This window comes from Rhinoderma darwinii, chromosome 13, assembly GCF_050947455.1.
Source record: "Rhinoderma darwinii isolate aRhiDar2 chromosome 13, aRhiDar2.hap1, whole genome shotgun sequence".
Lineage (NCBI taxonomy): Eukaryota > Metazoa > Chordata > Amphibia > Anura > Rhinodermatidae > Rhinoderma > Rhinoderma darwinii.
Window position 1 is genome coordinate 59,059,186 of NC_134699.1, and position 21,529 is coordinate 59,080,714.

The 21,529-nt window shown below is 45.9% G+C and overlaps 1 protein-coding gene and 1 long non-coding RNA gene across 7 annotated transcripts in view; one reads left to right on the top strand and one right to left on the bottom strand.

Annotated features, from left to right (window-relative positions):
* The window catches only part of SDK2 (sidekick cell adhesion molecule 2), a 503,279-nt gene that overhangs the window by 458,136 nt on the left and 23,614 nt on the right, over positions 1-21,529 (top strand). For all 6 annotated transcript variants that reach the window (XM_075845537.1, XM_075845538.1, XM_075845539.1 and 3 more), the window contains exons 19-33: positions 4,565-4,760; positions 5,509-5,607; positions 7,621-7,812; positions 9,528-9,649; positions 9,733-9,842; positions 9,925-10,075; positions 10,267-10,504; positions 11,224-11,339; positions 11,496-11,685; positions 11,956-12,054; positions 12,903-13,097; positions 13,334-13,535; positions 13,919-14,022; positions 14,149-14,219; positions 14,974-15,109. In XM_075845537.1, coding sequence (XP_075701652.1) covers positions 4,565-4,760; positions 5,509-5,607; positions 7,621-7,812; positions 9,528-9,649; positions 9,733-9,842; positions 9,925-10,075; positions 10,267-10,504; positions 11,224-11,339; positions 11,496-11,685; positions 11,956-12,054; positions 12,903-13,097; positions 13,334-13,535; positions 13,919-14,022; positions 14,149-14,219; positions 14,974-15,109 — 2,221 coding nt within the window. The remainder of the gene's footprint in view (positions 1-4,564; positions 4,761-5,508; positions 5,608-7,620; positions 7,813-9,527; positions 9,650-9,732; positions 9,843-9,924; positions 10,076-10,266; positions 10,505-11,223; positions 11,340-11,495; positions 11,686-11,955; positions 12,055-12,902; positions 13,098-13,333; positions 13,536-13,918; positions 14,023-14,148; positions 14,220-14,973; positions 15,110-21,529) is intronic.
* LOC142665777 (uncharacterized) overlaps positions 1-21,529 on the bottom strand; it is a 179,946-nt gene that overhangs the window by 58,908 nt on the left and 99,509 nt on the right. The window lies entirely within an intron of this gene.

The following is a 21,529-nucleotide window of genomic DNA, read 5'->3' on the forward strand; positions in this document are numbered from 1 at the left end:
CCTGACCCCCATACGCCCTATGAGCCTCCCCAATAGCATCAAAATAACAAAATAACGCCGAACAATTTTCCGGCGCCTTTTCCCCTATCACACTAGCCAATATGGCGAACGCCTGCGACCAATTAACGAACGTCTGCGGGATAAGCCTATACCGCCGCCGTTCCTCCTCGTCCTTTTTACTCTCATCCCGCTTGCTCTTATCCAAATTGAATTTAGCCAGCGGCAAGAGAGAAAAAATTTCAACATATTCATCTTTCCAGATCCGATCACGCACCTCCTGCTTTAAATGCGCCCCCAACGGACCCTCAAAACAAACATACACCTCCCCCCGAGCACGATCGTCCATGCGCACTCGATCGCCGTCCTTCTGTGCCTCAGTCTGCACCGACACCGCGACCGCCTCTCTAACCGCCACCACAGGACGCGCCTGCAACGATCCCACTTCCCTGGGGCCTTCCCAAACTACCGCAGGGGACACTTCCGTTACTACCGGCGCCGCGGCCCTATCCAGGCGCCCCACCAGCTCCCGTAAGCAACCCACTAAATCTGCCAAACCCGCTCCGTCGCGTCCGCCCGCGCCACTACCGGCCCCCGATGCTATGCTAGCAGCCCCCCCGCCGACACCCGACATAAAAATCGCTGGATAAGACAATAATGGAGTTATACACTCACCGGGCTGCACAGGCGCTGTGTTCCCGTCAGCCGGACCATCCTGACCTCGACGATAGACGTCCAGTTCACCTTCCTCCAGTTCTTCTCTCGCCGACGACTGTCCCTCCCAACGACCTCTTCGGAAAGGGGATGAGGACGCGCTGACCGATGGGCCGGCAACCTGCCGCCCGACCGCCGGGACCCAGACTTCCGACCGGACCTGTTGCCTCGACGTCGCTGCAGATCTAGTCGTCCGTCTAGACGATCCTGACGAAGCCTGCCCCCTGGCCGGAACATCACCATGCGGGGCGGCCGTACCTTGCTCTCGACATCTTCCATCTGATGGGGGAGGGGTGACAGGGAGCCCGGCCTGCGACTCCCTGCTTACCGCCGGACCCCGTCGCGGCCTGGGATTCCTGCCAGGACGCAGGGCCTGGGAAGGGGCGGTCCTCCCAGCTGCCTGGCCTGCAGCGTCCGGGATCGGGCTCCCTCTGCGACGCCGTGTCCGCGGGACTACCTCCGGACTCAGGCGCTCTGGAGGTCGGGACCGCCGAGAGGGACGGGTCGACACAGCCTGCATCGCCGTCACCCCTGCTACCGCTCTCTGCCTGCCCAGCGCAGGAGCGGTTGTTGCCGACTCCCCCCCCGCCGCCATAGCCATGCTCGTAGGGGGGCCGGGGGAGGGGAGCCTGTCCCTTACAACAGACCCCGAACGCCGTGCCCGACGTGGCGAAACGGCGTCCGGGATCCGCGTTAATGCAGCCACGGTCTCCTCCAGCCATCCGGGACCGTGGTGCACAGCAGCGGCACGCAGCCGCTCTAAAATCAGGGCCTCTGCCATACTAAAAAGCCGGGCAACGGGGAGCTTTGCTTCTTGTGTATTACTCCTCCCGCTGCTTCCGGCTCAATGCCGAGAAACAGCGGGAAGCGCAGTAACGGCCCCCCCGTCCCCCCTAGCTCCTCCCCGTCCCTCCTTCAGCTCCTTCACCTTTCCCTCACCTCTTAACATTAACCCTTTCCCTACCAGGACGGTCATGTCGGCTTCCCTCAAGCCTGCAGCTGCGTCCAGCCTCTTCTGGACCCGCGAGGATTTCCGTAATTGCACAATTTATGTAGTGCAAGTCCATTTCATTACCCTGTAGCCGGGGTGGACATTTCTTATTACAGCACTGACATCTAGTGGTCTTTGGCGGAAGTGTGGGCCTCCTGCCAAACTTACTCAGTTGTCCTTGTAATGTAATAATAAGATTCAACAATCCGCCTAATGCAGCTAATCTGTTACTGTGAGTCAGGGAGAGCAGTCGAGCCTGCAGAACACACATCTCTGATAAACCACTGTCTAGAATGGGAACACTTAACAGATTTACTTTATACAGTCCAAAAACACTGCATTATGTGGAAGTATAAATGCAATATCATGGAAGGAACAAAGTATATATTATATATATACACACACACACATATTCCATGTAGGAGTAGACACTGAGAAACGCATGGGCAGCTATCAGGGGCAGAGGAGGGTGTCCAAGCACATTGGTTACTAAGGTGAAGACAGCAAATGCACTCTCCACCCCCCAGGAATTTAAGTGCAACGGGTATCCCTGGATGGGGTGGTGAAGGGGTAAAGTGATCTAGGACAGAAAAAGGTTCCTATAATTAAATTTGATTTACTATACATAGGTCCAATATTCTTTATAGGGGTCAGAGCTCCAAATCCCCTGCTTCCCTACACAGTCATAGAGTTACATTATAAAATTCTAGCTGCCTGCAGCCACCACTAGGGGGAGTCCACTGCATACAGATTTATAGAGCTACAATTCATCTCTATAATAAATCCTTATGCAGCGAGTACCCTCTAGTGGCTGAATTTTATAATTTAATTATATATATAACTTTGTGGTAAGTTATAGGGGGTACTGTGACTCCCTGAAAATATGACTCACCATATGATCGTGTTCTCAGTGGAATTACTATAACCGTGTCAACCACAGGAATATTGGGAATTCTGACATAATGGCGGCCAGGTTACCATTTTACTAAATCTGTCCGTGTTCAGTGAAGCAGAAAAATGACTGCTATACCTGGCGTGTTAAGAGTTAAGACACATCAATTTGGGGTTGTGTAGGGAGAGGCCTCTGAAGCACTGCTGTAAAATGCCATATGGACTATTGGATAAAACTAAGAAGCGGCAGCAGCTGGAGGACTGGGCTGAATGTGTAAAGAGAAGCAGAGAATATAGTATTGTGCTCTTAAGTGGCCAGGAAGGAAGACGTTCTGAAGCCGGCGGATGAGATGATATAAAACGTCTGCGCCAAATTGATTCATTATGAGAACAGTTCTACACAAGTCATTCTCCGTACAAGACGTCTGCCTGAAATCTCCTGTTGAAAACTCATTCATCCCCAGTTGCTAGACCAGGATGTTAATACGTGGCCACCATCTTCCTTCCACTGGTGGCAGGTGACGCTGTGTAACATATTACAATGTTTACAATTTAGCAAAAAATATTTGCAGCCCGATTTTAACAGGTTATTTCAGGCAGAATTTGTATTCTATTTCAGGATTTATTTGAGTGAATTTTAATGTGTGGCAGGGATAATGAGCCAATTGGACACACGCCCTCCTACACAAAGTATTAATGCGAGACAGTACAGGAACAAAAAGATCCGTCAACAGCAGCAATCCTGCTTGCTGATAGATTCCAGACAGTAAGCTTTTTTTTATGCAAAATAAACAAAAAAACTGCAAAAAGTGAATATACTGTAGTGATGATAGGAAGGGGTAAGACAGATTTGACATTTACTGAAGATGGAGTACCGCTTTAAAGGCCATGTACACCTTTGACATAGTTTCTGTTTTGTATCCTGTATACAGAGCATCTGTATCATTCGCCGAGACCTGAATCTGTCAGGTCAGCAGCACTAATGGGTTCAATGTCAGCGGGTCCCCACCTGTAACCGATCACCGTTATGAACTTAGATGTGATTGTTAACCGATCGATCCTGCGTGCCTGCCGGATTCAGGTCTCAGCGCTAGATACAGCTGCTCTGCATACAGGATACAAAAGCAGCTGTATCTCAAAAAATGTTAATAAATGGTTGCACCAATCACGCTAATGCACAATTTTGTTTAAAAAAAAAAAGTCAAAAAGGTGTACATAGCCTTTAAGGCACCAATTTTAATTAGCCAGCATCTTAAGAATAATTATTATTACAGAAAAATTCATATCAATCTAATCTAAACGTATCAGTTTGACCATAGACTGTAATGGTATCCCATATAGCCGCATTGTAATGTCGGGGTAGGGAGACAGACAGGTGAGCCCTAATCTACCCACCACTCAGTCCCTGCCTACTTGCACGGCCCGTCCTAGGCGACAGCGTACAACTGGGTTCAATACGCTCAATAAGTGCACGACAGACAAACAGACAAGGGTACACAGAAGCTAAGGGAAATGGGGCAGTTTCCCACAGCAACACCGTGAGCAACAGGAGTAGTGAACGAGCAGAGTCAAAGCAGGAGTGTACGAGGTACCAAACGCAGAGCAGGAGCGTAGTAAGTAAAGCCAGGGTCAAATTGAAGTAGAGGTCAAAAGTACTAGCAGGAACAGGAAACCGGACAGAATCACAGGCAAAGGAGGAGCAGGAAATGAAGGTATAAATAGACGGAGGGCGGGAGCTAGCTCCATCTGGCCAGGCTGTGATAGGTTCTCCCACTCCTCAGCGTACCAGCCTGAGTGGTAGCAGATCGAGTCACTCTAGCTGACCTAGGACCAGATGCAGACTGATTAACCACAGGCGTCGACACAGAAGCTGTGTCAGGCAAATCCTTTACACGCATTGTCTAGTGTGTATATAGCGGTTATGTAAAATTGTGCTGTATACCTCTGATGGACACAATTTCTCTTCCACAGCTCATTGCCTGGGACCCAGCTCAAGAAAACACTATCATTGTGGTGACCGTCAGACCCAACTTTCATGACAGCACTCACGTGGGCTTCATCACTGGCCTACAGAAGTATCACAGCTACTTGACCACCACCCTGTGCTTCACCACCCCAGGAGATGGGCCCCGCAGCCCTCCCCAGCTTGTCTGGACACAGGAGGATGGTATGGACGAGCCGAATGTTATTCCTGCAATAACCTTTAATAACATATATTAGGGAAGAAGTGACAAACTAAATCAGATTTGCTGCCCGTAGCAACCAATCAGGTCGGTGCTTTCATTTATTAGCCATGATCCCTGTTCAAGACGTAGAGCTAGCTGCACAAGCGTGGATACTCCTTATCGAACTCGATACATATGCAGCGGAGCGTGCGGATTCACCAGTTTCTATATCTCCCCTAGAGCTCAACCTAGGTGTCCACGTATGTGCAGCCAACTCTCTGCTGGGTATAGGGGCCTAGGCGCCACCACCGATTATGGCTTACAAAAATAATATTCCATAAGTGTTAGTAAATGCATTCATATTAGCCCTATTGATCATTGCTCCGGTGCCGGGGAGTGGCGGCCATGTTGGTTTAGTTCACTGTAATAAAGATAGAGTCCAAATAATAAAAACACAGAGTCCTAACAAGCTGAATTACCAATGGGGATCATAGGGCACATAATAGTTCTAGTCAAGGATCAGTCAGATGGCTATGCATAACATTTTGATCAGCCATGATGCGGTCGATCAATCATCAATGGAATCGTTCGTAGGAATGATACCACTAAACTGGCAGATCACGGAGAGATTTTAAAGCATGGGCCTGCGCAAAGTGGCTGCCAAACACAGCCGATCATGCCATATTGTATTTCCAGCCGAGCAACGCAGGATTAGCACAAATTCACCTTCCATCTCTTATACCGTTCCAGTACCTGGACCCGTGGGCGGTCTCGGCTTTGATGACATCCTGGATACATCCTTAAGAGTAACCTGGCAGGAGCCTACAGAGAAGAACGGCCTCCTCACTGGTAGGTTCTTGGCACGAGGATGGAGGGGGCGGCCTGACGTATGTGGCACCAGTTACATGACTCGGCCGGCCTGCTTCATAGTGTGCCCGGCATGCGTCAGAAGTTTTTGCTTCCCTTTGTTGTTTTAATTTAGTGTCATGTTTTGCATAAGAAATAGAATAATAGAAATCCAAATCTCGACTGCAGGAGACTGGAGAAGTCCTAGATTTACAGCCATTGGGACTACAAGTTTTGGCCGGTTTTTTCATCTTCTAACTGGAAGAGAATTCAGCTGGTCCTTGTAGTACGAATATCAAACTTATTGCCGGCCTGCCTGTATAAACTGTGCTAGATTTAACACAAAGTAACCAATGGTGTTCAAGCTCTGTGGTGTTTATCGAGGTAATCGGAGGCATAACTGTAGAGGGTGCAGAGGTAGCATAAGGGTACGTTCACACATGTCGAATACGAATGCGGTGAAGTACACAGCGTAACAGACCTAGAACCCGCAGGGAAAGAAGAGCAGAAAAAAAAGCCAATACTTCCCTTCACTGGCATTGCCATAGTGAGCCCGGCCTTCTATGATGACGCTGCAGCTGCACTATATAAGGCCAGTGTGAAGGCATAATGCTGTATGCTACAGATATTGGGGCAAATGTCATGACAACTTTGACGAATGTTCAGGTCAGAATCAGGCCGCCCCGCAGAATATACCGAGTCTTTATTTGTAAAATGCCTGCCACCCCAAAGCCCTGGTCTCCTACTTTCTATCACTTGACTATTAGAACTGGGGGACTGGTTTTTAATCTCTAGCTTTCATCTACAATCCATCTGACAACAGAAAACACTGCACCTAACTGTACTGGAATCCAGGAATTATATAAAAGAACATTTATAGAAATGTTCCTGTATGACAAGCAAACAAGCGATGTATAATCATTGTAATCAGCCAGACAGAACGCTAGGTGCACAGCAATCCACAGTCAGTAATAACCATCTCTGCGGAGACTGGCATGCCGCAAACCAAGTTAATAAACCAGCAGAGTGGAACAAACAAGTGATATAATAGTAACATGTTCTAATTCTGGGCCAGAGCAAAGATGCCTGGAGGCCCTGGGTAAAGTATCGTGTGTGTGGTCCTCCTCCCCTGTATTGGTGGTGGGGGGGGGGGGGTGGAAAATATCTAAGTGCCAGCATAATGCCATTGTGTAAGGTACGAATACCACACTAAATACTACCCAACTAACAGTGCCAAAGACAGCTCAGTAATGGTGCTATTCAGTGTGTGTCTAAATAATATCACATACAGTGCATCAATAATAGCACTATACAGTACCCGAATACAAGTGTGATACAGTATGTGCTTAAATAATAACACCATATAGTGCATCAGTAGTATCAACCACAAACAGCTGAGGAACAGCACTATACAATGTGTGCCGAAATAATACCACCAGACAGTGAATCCATAATGCTTCCATATAGTACCCAAATACTATTCTATACTGTGTGTGTCTATATAATACATACCACCAGACAGTGAATCCATAATACTGCCATATAGTACCCACATACATTTTTATAGTGTGTGCCGAAATACCACCATACAGTGAATCCATAATATCGCTATATAGTACCCACATAAATTTTTACAGTGTGCGCAAAAATAATACCACCATACAGTGGATCCATAATACCGCTATATAGTACCCAAATAGAAGGCGCCATGCGCATCCCGTTCAGTAGATCGACTTTCCTGTAGGTCTCTGTGGAGGATCAGATTTCAAGACAAGGGAGATGGGAAATATTCCCTAAAGAAATTATAGCAGTGTTTGCCGAGGGTGGGGGGTAAGTATCTGACAGGTTGGACCCTGGAGAGGGGCAGCACCAGAACTGTTTGGCATCCACATACCCTTCTGCTCTATTAAATCAACAAGCATGTTTGACCAAGCTGCGGTGGGGGTGATCACTATTGGGCAAGGCAACTACCAAATGTCTATGGACAGCTTTAGTTATCTTTCTTGTTTTTTGCAGGATACAAGATCTCCTGGGAGGAATTTAACCAAACGAACACCAGAGTAACACACTATCTGCCCAACCTGACCTTGGAGTATCGGGTCACTGGCCTGACCTCCCTCACCACTTATACCATCCAGGTGGCCGGCATGACATCCAAGGGTCAAGGAGCAGTAGCCTCCTCCACCATCTCCTCCGGTGTACCACCAGGTTAGTATAATATAAAATGAATCACAGGAAGCAGTCTTTATCCCTTTTTAATATTTATGGGAACAGAGCGCTGACATTGTCACAATGACTTTGCTTTTTGTGTGATTTTCCATTAGCTAAGGTACTTGATAATATAATTGTTCTCTATCACAAAAGACTAATCTGTCATCAGCTCTGCGGCAGCTCGTCACCTCGCCATCTCTACGATAGACCCGGAGCGCCGAGACAATAATAGCAATTAATCTCATTTGGGCAACCACAGCCTGATCACATGGATTAGTATGGGATTTATTACAAAAAATAATTCCAGGGTCTGGTTTACTGATCTCTAACCAGAAGACACTTAGAAAAGCAAAAAATTATGGAATTAGATTTCATTTTCAATACCAAAATGGACTTCATTAATAATTAATGGCAGTCTGTCACCAGATGTCCGTATTGAACTACCAACAGGCTATTCTAGATTAGGCTAACCTGATTCTGACGTGTATTATGTCTTTCCACGGAGTGCCTCCGCTGAAGATAGAAAGATTTAATTACATTTATGCAAATGAGCATTATAGAGCAACGCGCGCGCGTCCCGACATCCCAATCGGTGACTTAAAGGTTGTACTGCGCATGCGCCATAGCCTAATTGATGCATGCGCAGTGTCATCTTAATGCTCATCATTCTAAATCGCCACTACTGCGCATGCACCGATTACAACGTTGGGCCGCGCACGCGTTCACTACACTATGGGGCCAGGCGTGAACTCGCCTAGTACGCTGCCTGGCCCCTGTCAATCAAAGGAAGCAGGGAGGGGGGGTGAACTGGGGAATGACGAGAGAGCATTTTGGAGCAACTGCGACGCCCTCGTTGCTCCAAAATGCTAATTTGCATAAATGTAATAAAAGCTTTCTCTCTTCAGAGGAGGCGCTCTGTGGAAAGACTGCCATTAATCAAATTCTGTGTATAATTAAATAGCTCCTATAATAAAATCCAGAAGTCTCATGTAAATAAAGCTTAAAGGGTGATTTCCATCTGTAGGATATGCCGTCCCTTTATGATTGGTGGGGATCTGAACTCTGGTTCCCCCACCAATCCTGAGAATGAAGGGGCCGCAGGACTCTTTTAGTGCTGCGGTCCCTTTACTGCTTTTTCTGCACATCGGTGCTCCCGGCCACTTGACTGTGCAAGAAACTGCAAGTGAATGGGGTTGCGCTGCAGTTCTTCACTGCGGATGGCTGGGGCGCCACTCAGGATCTGTGGAGGTCCTAGAGGTCAGACCCCCACTGTTCAGAAAGGGATGGCATTTATTAGCGATATGCCATCACTTTATAACATTGGAATACCCCTTTAATCGTATAATAAAACATTATGCAACTTTCCAATATACTTTATTTTAATCTCTCGTCATTTTGGAAATCTCTGCTAGCTGTCAGTGAATCTAAACATTCTTATATGAATCCTGCGGCTGAAACTCCCATCAGTGATCATGTCTCACGGACAGTTGTACAATTAAAGTTCACACATCGTGGTCATTTTGCATTATTTCCCCACGATATTTGCTAAATTTGTGCTGTGACTTTTTCGAAAGTTACAGATGAAATATTGGTCTCAGATACACTGTAATAAACTATGCACCTCTGTCAGCTGGACGAGATCAGCACGGGATTTTGGGTGTATACAATGCATGTTACCATTATTTGATATCCTGTCATTTATTGTCCTACAGAATTGCCCGGAGCACCAACCAACATCGCCATCACCAACATTGGCCCACGCTCGGTCACACTTCAGTTCCGACCAGGGTATGATGGGAAGACATCCATCTCCAGGTGGCAGGTGGAAGGCCAGGTGAGAAAACAGAGGGGAAACTTTTTTTAAAGTTCCTAATCATTTCTTCCTTCAAGTAACCTCTGACCTTCTAACAATCTAAGGTTGGTACACAAGGAGAATCTGAAGAATGGGTTCTTATACATCAGCTGGCAAACGAGCCCAACGCCCGCTCTATGGTGGTTCCTGGGTTGAATCCTTTCACCTTTTACAGGTAGGCTGAAGCTTAGAGGCCATCTAATACATTGCAAAGGAAAAGGTTACAGGTTTTCATGAGAAATTCTATTTTTCCATAGTTTCCGCATGCGACAGGTGAACATTGTGGGTTCCAGTCCCCCCAGCCTAGTTTCCAGGAGGATTCAGACATTGCAGGCCCCACCAGACATGTTTCCAGCTAACGTGACCCTGCGTACAGCCAGTCAGACCAGCCTGTGGGTGCGCTGGGTGGTGAGTGGGATCAGATTAATTTATTACTGATGGAAAACTTTTCAAAGTAAATGATAAAAGATGTCTAGTAAGGTCATTTGCCAGTTTTAAACCAATCACGTGGCAAATAAGCAATCATACTCATCATGTGATTGGTTGAAAAGATACACCGTACCGCTTTCGACCGTCTCAAAAGTCATTCCTTCCCGCAGCCTTTACCAGAGATGGCGTACAATGGTAACCCAGAATCAGTGGGGTACAGGATCCGATACATGAGAACTGATGGAAAAGGGAAGTCCTCCACCCACGTCATCCATGACCGCATTGAGAGAGAGTACACCATTGAAGATCTGGAAGAGTGGACAGAATACTCCGTGCAAGTTGTTGCTTTTAACACCATTGGGTCAGGGCCGCTGAGTCCCGTTGTGGTGGCGAGGACCAGAGAGTCAGGTAATTGGCCGAGCCGGACTTATTATAAAGAGATAGGAACCACCAAAGGAATTGTCCTTACCTTACGTGTCTCAGACCAGGCCAAGAGATCTGGTTAGAGGCATTAGACAGTCAGCTTAGGGAGAAGCATTCTGGGAAGTGTACGGATAAAGTAATCACTGTGCCCTAACCCTAAGGGCTCATTCAGGCGAGCGTGTAACTCGTCAGTGTGACAGCCGTTAAAACAACGGCCGCAACAAGGACTCTTGTATTTTAATGGGGCCGTTCACGAACGGGACGGGTCCTTGAAAAAATAGGACGTCCTATTTTTCTGCGTTAACACACCTCCCTCCATAGACTCTAGTCTATGGGGAATCTGTGATAACGCATCCCGCACGGGTGCACCACGGGCGTGAAAAACTGCAGTTTTTCACATCCGAGGCTGCCCACGCTCGTGTGAATATAGCCTAATAATGAAGAAACCTGTATGGCAGATATGCAGAAGTTCTACGGATTTGGTAAATCTTCAGTCGAAGGATGGACAGCTACTGATTTTTTGCCTCGAATTGGAGAGGTCTCATCTGCTGACTGTGTGGGCGAGACATACGAGCAATGTACAAGCTCCATAACAATTTTTCTAATATAGTTGCGGAAGAAAATAGAATAAATGAATAGTAATCATCTGATCAGTTACCAGGGTTACATAGAGGAGTAATTGTATGGCTGGTTCTTGCCCTCAGTGCCATCTTCTGGGCCCAGCAACGTCTCTGCTCTGGCCACCACCTCAAGCAGCATCTTGGTCCGTTGGAGCGAGATCCCTGAACCGGACCGAAATGGACTCATCCTGGGTTATAAGGTGAGGAGCCTGATTTTACCATGAAGATAATGCCTAATTTCTAGAGCCATTTGCTTCAGGGCTTTCAGAGTGTGGAACAGTTACACAAACCGAAGATCATTTGCTCTGCCGGTGTTTATACCACGTTTTTTTCTCTCTTGGTCTCATCTTGTGTAGATTCTCTACAAGGAGAAAGATTCGGACAATCCTCCTAGTTTCTGGCTTGTGGAAGGTAATGCCTCCCGAAGTGTTCAGCTCACGAACTTGGGGAAATACGTTCTGTGTGAAATCCAGGTCTTGGCTTTCACCAGAATAGGAGATGGAGTACCGAGCACACCGGCAATACTTGAGAGGACCCTAGATGATGGTAAGATTGTATTCCACAAAATACCACCATGCGCTAGATTGGAAGTACTTGTAGTATAATAGACTTATGAGATACGAGGTGCCTTGTAAATTCAGTGGCTGTACCGGCCATCCCTGATAATATGGCTGCATTACCTGTATGGTGGACTATATAGTATATACCCTCAGTACAGTAATAGAGTCTGACAGATCTCCCGCCATCATGTATCTTGCAGTGTATACTTCAGTGAACTCTGTGTGATGATTCACTGCTTCATGTTTCTGTTTTCAGTTCCAGGTCCCCCGGTGGGAATACTGTTTCCTGAGGTGAGAACGTCCTCCGTCCGCCTCATCTGGCAGACCCCAGCTGCTCCCAATGGTATCATTTTAGGTAAGAACTTGAATTTCTCACACTTCGATGATTTTTGATATGCAACTGGTTTACCAAACGTCCGAAAGGAATGAAACTGATCATCTTTATGCCTCATGCACACCCAAGGGCTGTGAGACACATTGAGTTCCTTCGGTTTATAGGTACCCCATGTACGGCACCATATTCTACCCTGGAAGTCATCCTTTTCGGGGAGAATACCTCTATAATACAGCAGGCGATATCACATGCCACAATATGTTTTCTCACATAAAAAATAAATAAAAATTGGGCATGAGCCCTTTAAAGAGAGCATTACTCTTGATTTTTGCGCACACCACAAACTATACCACACAGCCATCTTCAAAACATTTGGGTAATGTGCCATATGATCAAAAACTGCACACGTTTTACTTCGAATTGTCATTGTTTTGCTATGTGGTTATTGACCGCGAGTTTGCTTTACAGAGGAAACGCCTTGGTCATTCACCGCGCGGCCAATGACTGCGTTACAAAACCGTAGCATTTTTCGGTAAAGCGCGTGCGGTTTTGCTGCACAGGACATTATTGTGTTGTGTAGACCACAACCAATAGTGATCACACTGTTACCTAGGCACATCTGTTGGAGGATGTGTGACCTGCTCCGATAGTCCTTGCCGGTGGATGTGGGACAGAGGGTGTCAGGGCACAAACAGGCCATACCGGGCCATCACATTAGAAAACATCATTACTGGCACACTGTGGTGCTGGCTGTATAAACTGATCTTACAGAGTACCAATTAATATTATAGTGGAAATGTCCTTTATGTGGAGTCTAGTATGGAGACATGTTTTTCGCTGCATAAGATGTCACTTTGTTTAACTTCCAGCTTATCAGATCACTCACAGACTCAACACGACCAACGCAAACACTGCCACAGTGGAGGTGCTGAATCCAAGCGTGCGGCAGTATACGACCACGGGACTCCGACCAGAGTCTGTTTACTTGTTTCGTATCACAGCTCAGACTCGTAAGGGATGGGGTGAAGCTGCTGAAGCGCTGGTAGTCACCACAGAAAAGAGAGGTAAGGAGGACGCAGATATTGAGCGCCCATTGAAATGATGGTTCTCCAGTTACTGCAGCTCTCTACTCTAGCTAAAAGAGGGGGTCCTGATCAAGGACCGCCGATTCTATTACCTCAAAATGCCCTTATAGAAGATATTTGAAGGGATTGTCTCCTTTAACCTCATATGGGGATTCCTATAGAAAGTAAATAATGAGTAGGTGAGACATTGATATTTCTTCTGTTTTTATTTGCAGTACGTCCTCAGCCCCCCAGTAAGCTTGTAGTTCTGCAGGAAGATGTGAAATCCAGAAAAGTGCTGCTCTCATGGGAACCAGGAAGCGATGGCCTCTCCCCTGTGCGTTACTACACCATCCAGACCCGAGATCTACCCAAAGGACGTTGGGTGGTGCACTCTTCCTCCATCAGTCACAACGCCACCTCCGCCATTGTAGACCGGTAGGGAGTTTATCTTAAGTTGTTGCCTGCATACAAATGGTGGCCGCTATCTTATGGATGAAGCCAATACTTATAAGCTTGTATTTCATCAGTTTAGAAGGAATGACATTAGGCATTTCTGTCCCTTATTTCTCATTAGGGGGAGGGGCAAAGGCTCTGGCCCCTCCTGTCCCAGAATAGGGGTGCGGTTACCTATGTTGGCATTGCCTCCTCGCTCTTTGTACACCTCTAGCTTTGGGGAATTTTACTAAAGTTGACAGGGTCCTAGCGAAAAGACTGGCTCCATACCTTACAAAATGGCTGCCACCAGACTGTAATTCTATTGGACACTCACTTAATGATGTCATCATTTGAATGACCTCTCATTCTTGATAATATTTCAGATTAAAACCATTCACATCGTACAAATTCAGAGTTAAAGCAACAAATGACATTGGAGACAGTGAATACAGTGCAGAATCGGAGTCCCTAACTACACTGCAAGCTGGTAAGTCCCGTCATTTTTAAGAACTGACAAAATGTTGCTCAGTCGTGACCCGCATGGGCAACACTCTTATCTGGCAGTAAAGGGGGGTCCATTTACTGTATTATTATTATATATTTTTTTTCCCAGCACCGGATGATGCCCCTGCAATTCTATCTGTCACCCCTCAGACAACCACCTCAGTATTAATTCACTGGCAGGTATGAAATATTGTAGATGTAATTTGTGTATTGTTATTTAAAGAGAAACGGTCACTTTTCGGGACGTGTTTGTTTTAGTAAATTATTGCATTCCCTATAATATAACAATTCTGGGACATATTTTCTTACAACACTGCATTGTGCCATTTCTCTGTTATACCTCCCATAAATTTATGAATAAATTGACAACTGGGTGCTACCAGTTGGGGGGGGGGGGGGGGTTGACCCTACATAGACTGACACTGTCCAATCAGTGCTGACAGAGTGAGACTGTAGTGCCACACTCATTTGATAAGTCAAATGGTAGCACCCAATTGTCAATTAGTTCATAAATTTCTAGGAGGAGTAACCGAGGAATGGCACAATGCAGTCTAAGAAAATGTCTCCCAGCATTGTTATTTCATGGGAAATACAATTATTTACTAAAATAGACGCGTCAGGAGAGGAGACAGGTTTTCTTTAAAGTTATACACTGCGCTTAAAGGAGCAGTAAATCTAAAGTCCCTCCTGTTTCTATTTGCTGTGCAGTTATTCTATTTCCTGTTATCAGCTGATTTAGCTTCTGCAGAGGCTGACTGTAGTGTTCTCCAAAAGGATGACAGACATCCCCGCCCCTATGATCACTACTTTTTCACTCATCTGCAGTGCAGAGACCCTTCAGGAACGTTTAATATGTGTATGACTTTAGGTTTACTGGCCCTTTAATTAAATGGTTGCTGGATTAGTAAGCAATTTGGATGCTTTGTCTCATTAGGCTCCAGCAGAAGACAAAATTAATGGCATCCTTCTGGGCTACCGAATCCGCTACCGTGAACTTGTATACGATGGCATGAGGAGTTTCACGTTGCGAAATATCAATGACCCCAACACCAAATGGGCGGACTTAACCTGTAAGTATTGATTAAGCTCCAAGACCAATTCTGTCACACTCCATAACATTCAAGCGCATTTTCCCCATGAAATTCATCTCATCTAAATCCGAGGCGCAGACTGCTTCTCTGTTCTTCCCCCATGCTTTACACTGCATCTTAGTTTGTACAGATTAGATTCTATATATAGATTTTTAATTGCTGTTCTCATCTCCTAAGTGGCTCTTTAATCTGTAAAGTACATTAGTTAATTAATAACTTGTTTTAGGCTGCACAGGTTCTTTTCTTATGTACTTTATCCATTCTTATACGAATAGCCAAATGCATTACAGTACAAGGATAGTGTACAGAGTGGCGTCACAGTACAGGGATAGTGTACAGAGTGGCGTCACAGCACAGGGATAGTGTACAGAGTGGCGTCACAGTACAGGGATAGTGTACAGAGTGTCGTCACAGTACAGGGATAGGGTACAGAGTGGCGTCACAGTACAGGGATAGTGTACAGAGTGGCGTCACAGTACAGGGATAGTGTACAGAGTGACGTCACAGTACAGGGATAGGGTACAGAGTGGCGTCACAGTACAGGGATAGTGTACAGAGTGGCGTCACAGTACAGGGATAGTGTACAGAGTGTCGTCACAGTACACGGATTGGGTACAGAGTGTCGTCACAGTACACGGATAGGGTACAGAGTGGCGTCACAGTACAGGGATAGGGTACAGAGTGTCGTCACAGTACAGGGATAGGGTACAGAGTGGCGTCACAGTACAGGGATAGTGTACAGAGTGGCGTCACAGTACAGGGATAGTGTACAGAGTGGCGTCACAGTACAGGGATAGTGTACAGAGTGTCGTTACAGTACAGGGATAGGGTACAGAGTGGCGTCACAGTACAGGGATAGTGTACAGAGTGTCGTCACAGTACAGGGATAGGGTACAGAGTGGCGTCACAGTACAGGGATAGTGTACAGAGTGGCGTCACAGTACAGGGATAGTGTACAGAGTGTCGTTACAGTACAGGGATAGGGTACAGAGTGGCGTCACAGTACAGGGATAGGGTACAGAGTGTCGTCACAGTACAGGGATAGGGTACAGAGTGGCGTCACAGTACAGGGATAGTGTACAGAGTGGCGTCACAGTACAGGGATAGTGTACAGAGTGGCGTCACAGTACAGGGATAGTGTACAGAGTGATGTCACAGTACAGGGATAGTGTACAGAGTGTCGTTACAGTACAGGGATAGGGTACAAAGTGGCGTCACAGTACAGGGATAGTGTACAGAGTGGCGTCACAGTACAGGGATAGTGTACAGAGTGACGTCACAGTACAGGGATAGTGTACAGAGTGACGTCACAGTACAGGGATAGTGTACAGAGTGACGTCACAGTACAGGGATAGGGTACAGAGTGATGTCACAGTACAGGGATAGGGTACAGAGTGATGTCACAGTACAGGGATAGGGTACAGAGTGACGTCACAGTACAGGGATAGGGTACAGAGTGACGTCACAGTACCGGGATAGGGTACAGAGTGACGTCACAGTACCGGGATAGGGTACAGAGTGATGTCCCAGTACCGGGATAGTGTACAGAGTGATGTCACAGTACAGGGATAGGGTACAGAGTGATGTCACAGTACAGGGATAGTGTACAGAGTGATGTCACAGTACAGGGATAGGGTACAGAGTGACGTCACAGTACAGGGGTAGCTACCAAAGTGAAATAACCGTTCACAAATATTAGTCACAGTGATTTCACATGGCAGGGATCAAGTAAACCGTGATCATGGTCACAGATTAGTGCACAAAGTGATATCACAATAAGGCTAGATTCACACGAGCACATTACGTCCGTAATGGACGGAACGTATTTCGGCCCCAAGTCCCGGACCGAACACACTGCAGGGAGCCGGGCTCCTAGCATCATAGTTATGTACGACGCTAGGAGTCCCTGCCTCTCCATGGAACTACTGTCCCGTACTGAAAACATGATTACAGTACGGGACAGTTGTCCTGCAGAGAGGCAGGGACTCCTAGCGTTGTACATAACTATGATGCTAGGAGCCCGGCTCCCTGCACTGTGTTCGGTCCGGGACTTGCGGCCGAAATACGTTCCGTCCATTACGGACGTAATGACCTCGTGTGAATCCAGCCTAAGACGTAGTAAACATTGAAGTTACAGAAATCTCACAGAACAGGGATAATAACGGTTAGGGTCGGACTTCAGTGATGTCACTGTATGGGAATCACAATAGAAGAATAATGCACACAGTGATGTCATAGTATAGGTGTAATAAACAATGATTTCACAAGACTTATTTGACTTTTTTTGTGGGAAATGGTCTTTAACCCCTTCCCGCTCCTTGACGTACTATTACGTCATGGCAGCTGTATCGTTCGCGCTCCATGCCGTAATAGTACGTCTCGGGAGTAACGGCCGTTTCGGCCGTCCTCCCGACACATACAGGAGCTGTGACGCTGCTGTCTTGTTCAGCAGCTGTCACAGCTCCTACAGCGGGGACCGATCGCTGTGTCCCCGCTGATTAACCCCTTAAAAGCCGCATTCTATAGAGATCGCGGCTTTTTAGGGGTTAAGCTGCCATCGCCGGCCTGCTACGCGATAGCGGCCGGCGATGGTGACTATGGCAACCGGACACCAAACAATGGCGTCCGGCTATGCCATAGACGGAAGCCTAGTGGGTCCTGACAACGTCAGGACCCACTATGCTTGCTGTCAGTGAGTAGCTGACAGTTCTAATACACTGCACTACGCATGTAGTGCAGTGTATTAGAATAGCGATCAGAGCCTCCTGCCCTCATGTCCCCTAGTGGGACAAAGTAATAAAGTAAAAAAAAAGTTAAAAAAAGATGTGTAAAAATAAGAAAATAAAAGATTTAAAAGTAATAAAAGTAAAAATCCCCCCTTTTCCCTTATCAGTCCTTTATTATTAATAAAAAAATATAAACAAACAAATAAACTATACATAATTGGTATCGCCGCGTCCGTAACGGCCTGAACTACAAAATTATTTCATTATTTATCCCGCACGGTGAACGCCGTAAAATAAAATAATAATAAACCGAACCACAATCACAATTGTTTGGTCACTTCACCTCCCAAAAAATGGAATAAAAAGAGATCAAAAAGTCGCATGTACCTAAAAATGGTACTGATCGAAACTACAGTTCGTTACGCAAAAAATAAGTCCTCGCACGGCTTTATTGATTGAAAAATAAAAACGTTATGGCTCTTAGAATAAGCGAACACAAAAAGTGAATGATTGTTTACAAAACGTATTTTATTGTGCAAACGCCATAAGACATAAAATAAAACTATAAACATCTGGTATCGCCGTAATCGTATCGCCCCGCAGAATAAAGTGAATGTGTCATTTATGGCGCATGGTGAACGCTGTAAAAAAAAACGAAAAAAAAAACAATCGTACAATTGCTGTTTTTTAGTCACCACGCCACCTAAAAATAGAATAAAAACTGATCAAAAAGCCGCATGCACCCCAAGAAAACTACAATGGATTCCTCAAGGGGTCTAGTTTCCAAATTGGGGTCACTTTTGGGGGGTTCCCAATGTTTTGGCACCACAAGACCTCTTCAAACCGGACATGGTGCCTAATAAAAAGGAGGGCTCAAAATCCACTAGGTGCGCCTTTGCTTCGGAGGCCGGTGCTTCAGTCCATTACCGCACTAGGGCCACGTGTGGGATATTTCTCTAAACTGCAGAATCTGGGCAATACGTATTGAGTTGCGTTTCACTGATAAATCCTTTTGTGTTATAAAAAAAATGGTATAAAGAGGATTTTCTGACAAAAAAAAAATGTAAATTTCACCTCTACTTTGCTCTAAATTTTTGTGAAACACCTAAAGGGTTCATAAACTTTCTAAATGCTGTTGTGAATACTTTGAGGGGTCTAGTTTCTAAAATGGGGTATTTGATAGGGGTTTCTAATATATGGGCCCCTCAAAGCAACTTCAGAACTGAACTGGAACCTAAAAAAATAAATGAATGAGGCAATACTTCACTTCTTACATTATACTGATAATAAGCCGTGCCCACCCCGAGATGACCCCTGTTTTGACCGTTTGTATAAACGGAGACCCCTATTAGACCGTTCCAGTGCCCGGTTTTCCCAAGCATACACCCCAGAGAAGTGTATTTCTATTGATGAGTCCCTGGTACATTTTAAAGGGAGGGTTCAATTCCGCGAGTACCTGCCGGGTAAGAGGGCAAGGTATGGCGTGAAGATGTATAAGCTATGTGAGAGTGCATCCGGGTATACCTACAGGTTTAGGCTATATAAAGGGAAGGCCACCCCCAAACCAGACTGCATCCTGGACTACAATAGGTACATGGGAGGTGTGGACTTGTAAGATCAAGCCCTGAAGCCCTACAGCGCCATGCAGTGTGGTATAAGAAGCTGGCCGGGCACATCATACAGATGGCTTTGTACAATGCGTACGTGCTACGTCGATGTGCAGGCCAGACGGGAACTTTCCTGGAATTTCAAGAGGTGATTATCAAGAACCTAATCTTTAGGGACCAAGAAGGGGGGGCACCCAGTACTTCTGGAAGCGAGCCCACACGCATCGTACCAGGGCAACACTTTCCAGGAGAAGTTCCCCAAACTGGCAAGAAGGGAAAAAGTCAAAAGAGGTGCAAAGTCTGCTATAAGAGGGCGATAATGGATGACACAATATATCAATGTGACACGTGTCCCGAATAACCAGAGCTCTGTATGAAAGTGTTTTAAAATTTATCATACATCCCTTGGTTTATAATTTACCCCAATTTTACTTACCCTGATGCACTCCGCACAGCTTATCCCCCCTCGTCTTTCCCCTCTGAGCCCTGCTGTGTGCCCAGGCAGCTGATAACAGCCACATGTAGGGTATTGCCATACCCGGGAGAACCCACATTACAGTTTATGGGGTGTAGGTCTCCGGTCAAAATGCTCACTACACCTCTAGATGAATGCCTTAAGGGTGTAGTTTTTAAAACGGGGTCACTTTTTGCGGGTTTCAACTGTACTGGTACCTCAGGGGCTTCTGCATACATGACTTCGCACTAGAAAATCCCCAGTAGGCCAAATGGTGGTCCTTTCCTTCTGAGCCCTCCCATGGGCCCAAACGGCAGTTTATCACAACAAATGGGGTATTGCGGCACTCAGAACAAATTGCGCAACAGAATGGGGTATTTTGTTTCTTGTGAAAATAAGAAATTTTCAGCCAAAACTACATATTATTTGAAAAAAATAATTTTGTTTTCATTCCCAGCCCAATTCAAATAAGTTCTGTGAAAAAACTATGGGGTCAAAATGGTCACAACACCCATAAATGAATTCCTTGAGGGGTGTAGTTTCCAAAATGGTGTCATTTGTGGTGGGTTTCTATTGCTTTGATAGCTCTGGGGCTCTGCAAATGCGACATGGCACCCGAAAACCAATCCAGCAAAATCTGTACTCCAAAGAACACACAGCGCTCCTTTCCTTCTGAGCCCTCCCATGGGCCCAAACGGCAGTTTATCACCACAAATGGGGTATTGCTGCACTCGGGACAAATTGGGCAACAAAATGGAGTATTTTATTTCTTGTGAAAATAAGAATTTTTGAGCTAAAATGACATATTATTGGAAAAAATATATATTTTTTTAATTCCCAGCCCAATTCAAATAAGTTCTGTGAAGAAACTATGGAGTCTAAATGGTCACATTACCCATAAATGAATTCCTTGAGGGGTGTAGTTTCCAAAATGGGGTCACTTCTGGTGGGTTTCCATTGCTTTGATACCTCTGGGGCTCTGCAAATGCGACATGGCACCCGAAAACCAAACCAGCAAAATCTGTACTCCAAAGAACACACAGCGCTCCTTCCCTTCTGAGGCCTCCCATGGGCCCAAACGGCAGTTTATTGCCACAAATGGGGTATTGATGCACTCAGGAGAAATTGGGCAACAAAATTGAGTATTTTGTTCCCTGTGAAAATAAGCAATTTTGGTAAAAAATTACATCTTATTGGAAAAAATGTCATTTTTTTTATGTCACAGCCCAATTGAAATAGGTGCTGTGAAAAAACTGTGTGGTCAAAATGATAACAACAACCATAAATGAATTCCTTGAGGGGTGTAGTTTCCAAAATGGGGTCACTTCTGGCGGGTTTCCATTGCTTTGATACCTCTGAGGCTCTGCAAATGCGACATGGCACCCGAAAACCAATCCAACAAAATCTGGACTCCAACAAACATATAGCGCTCCTTTCCTTCTGAGCCCTCCCATGGGCCCAAACGGCAGTTTATCACCACAAATGGGGTATTGCCACACTAAGGACAAATTGGGCAACAAAATGGGGTATTTTGTTCGCTGTGAAAATAAGAAATTTTGATCACAAATGACATTTTATTGGAAAAAATGACATTTTTTTCATTTCAGAGCCC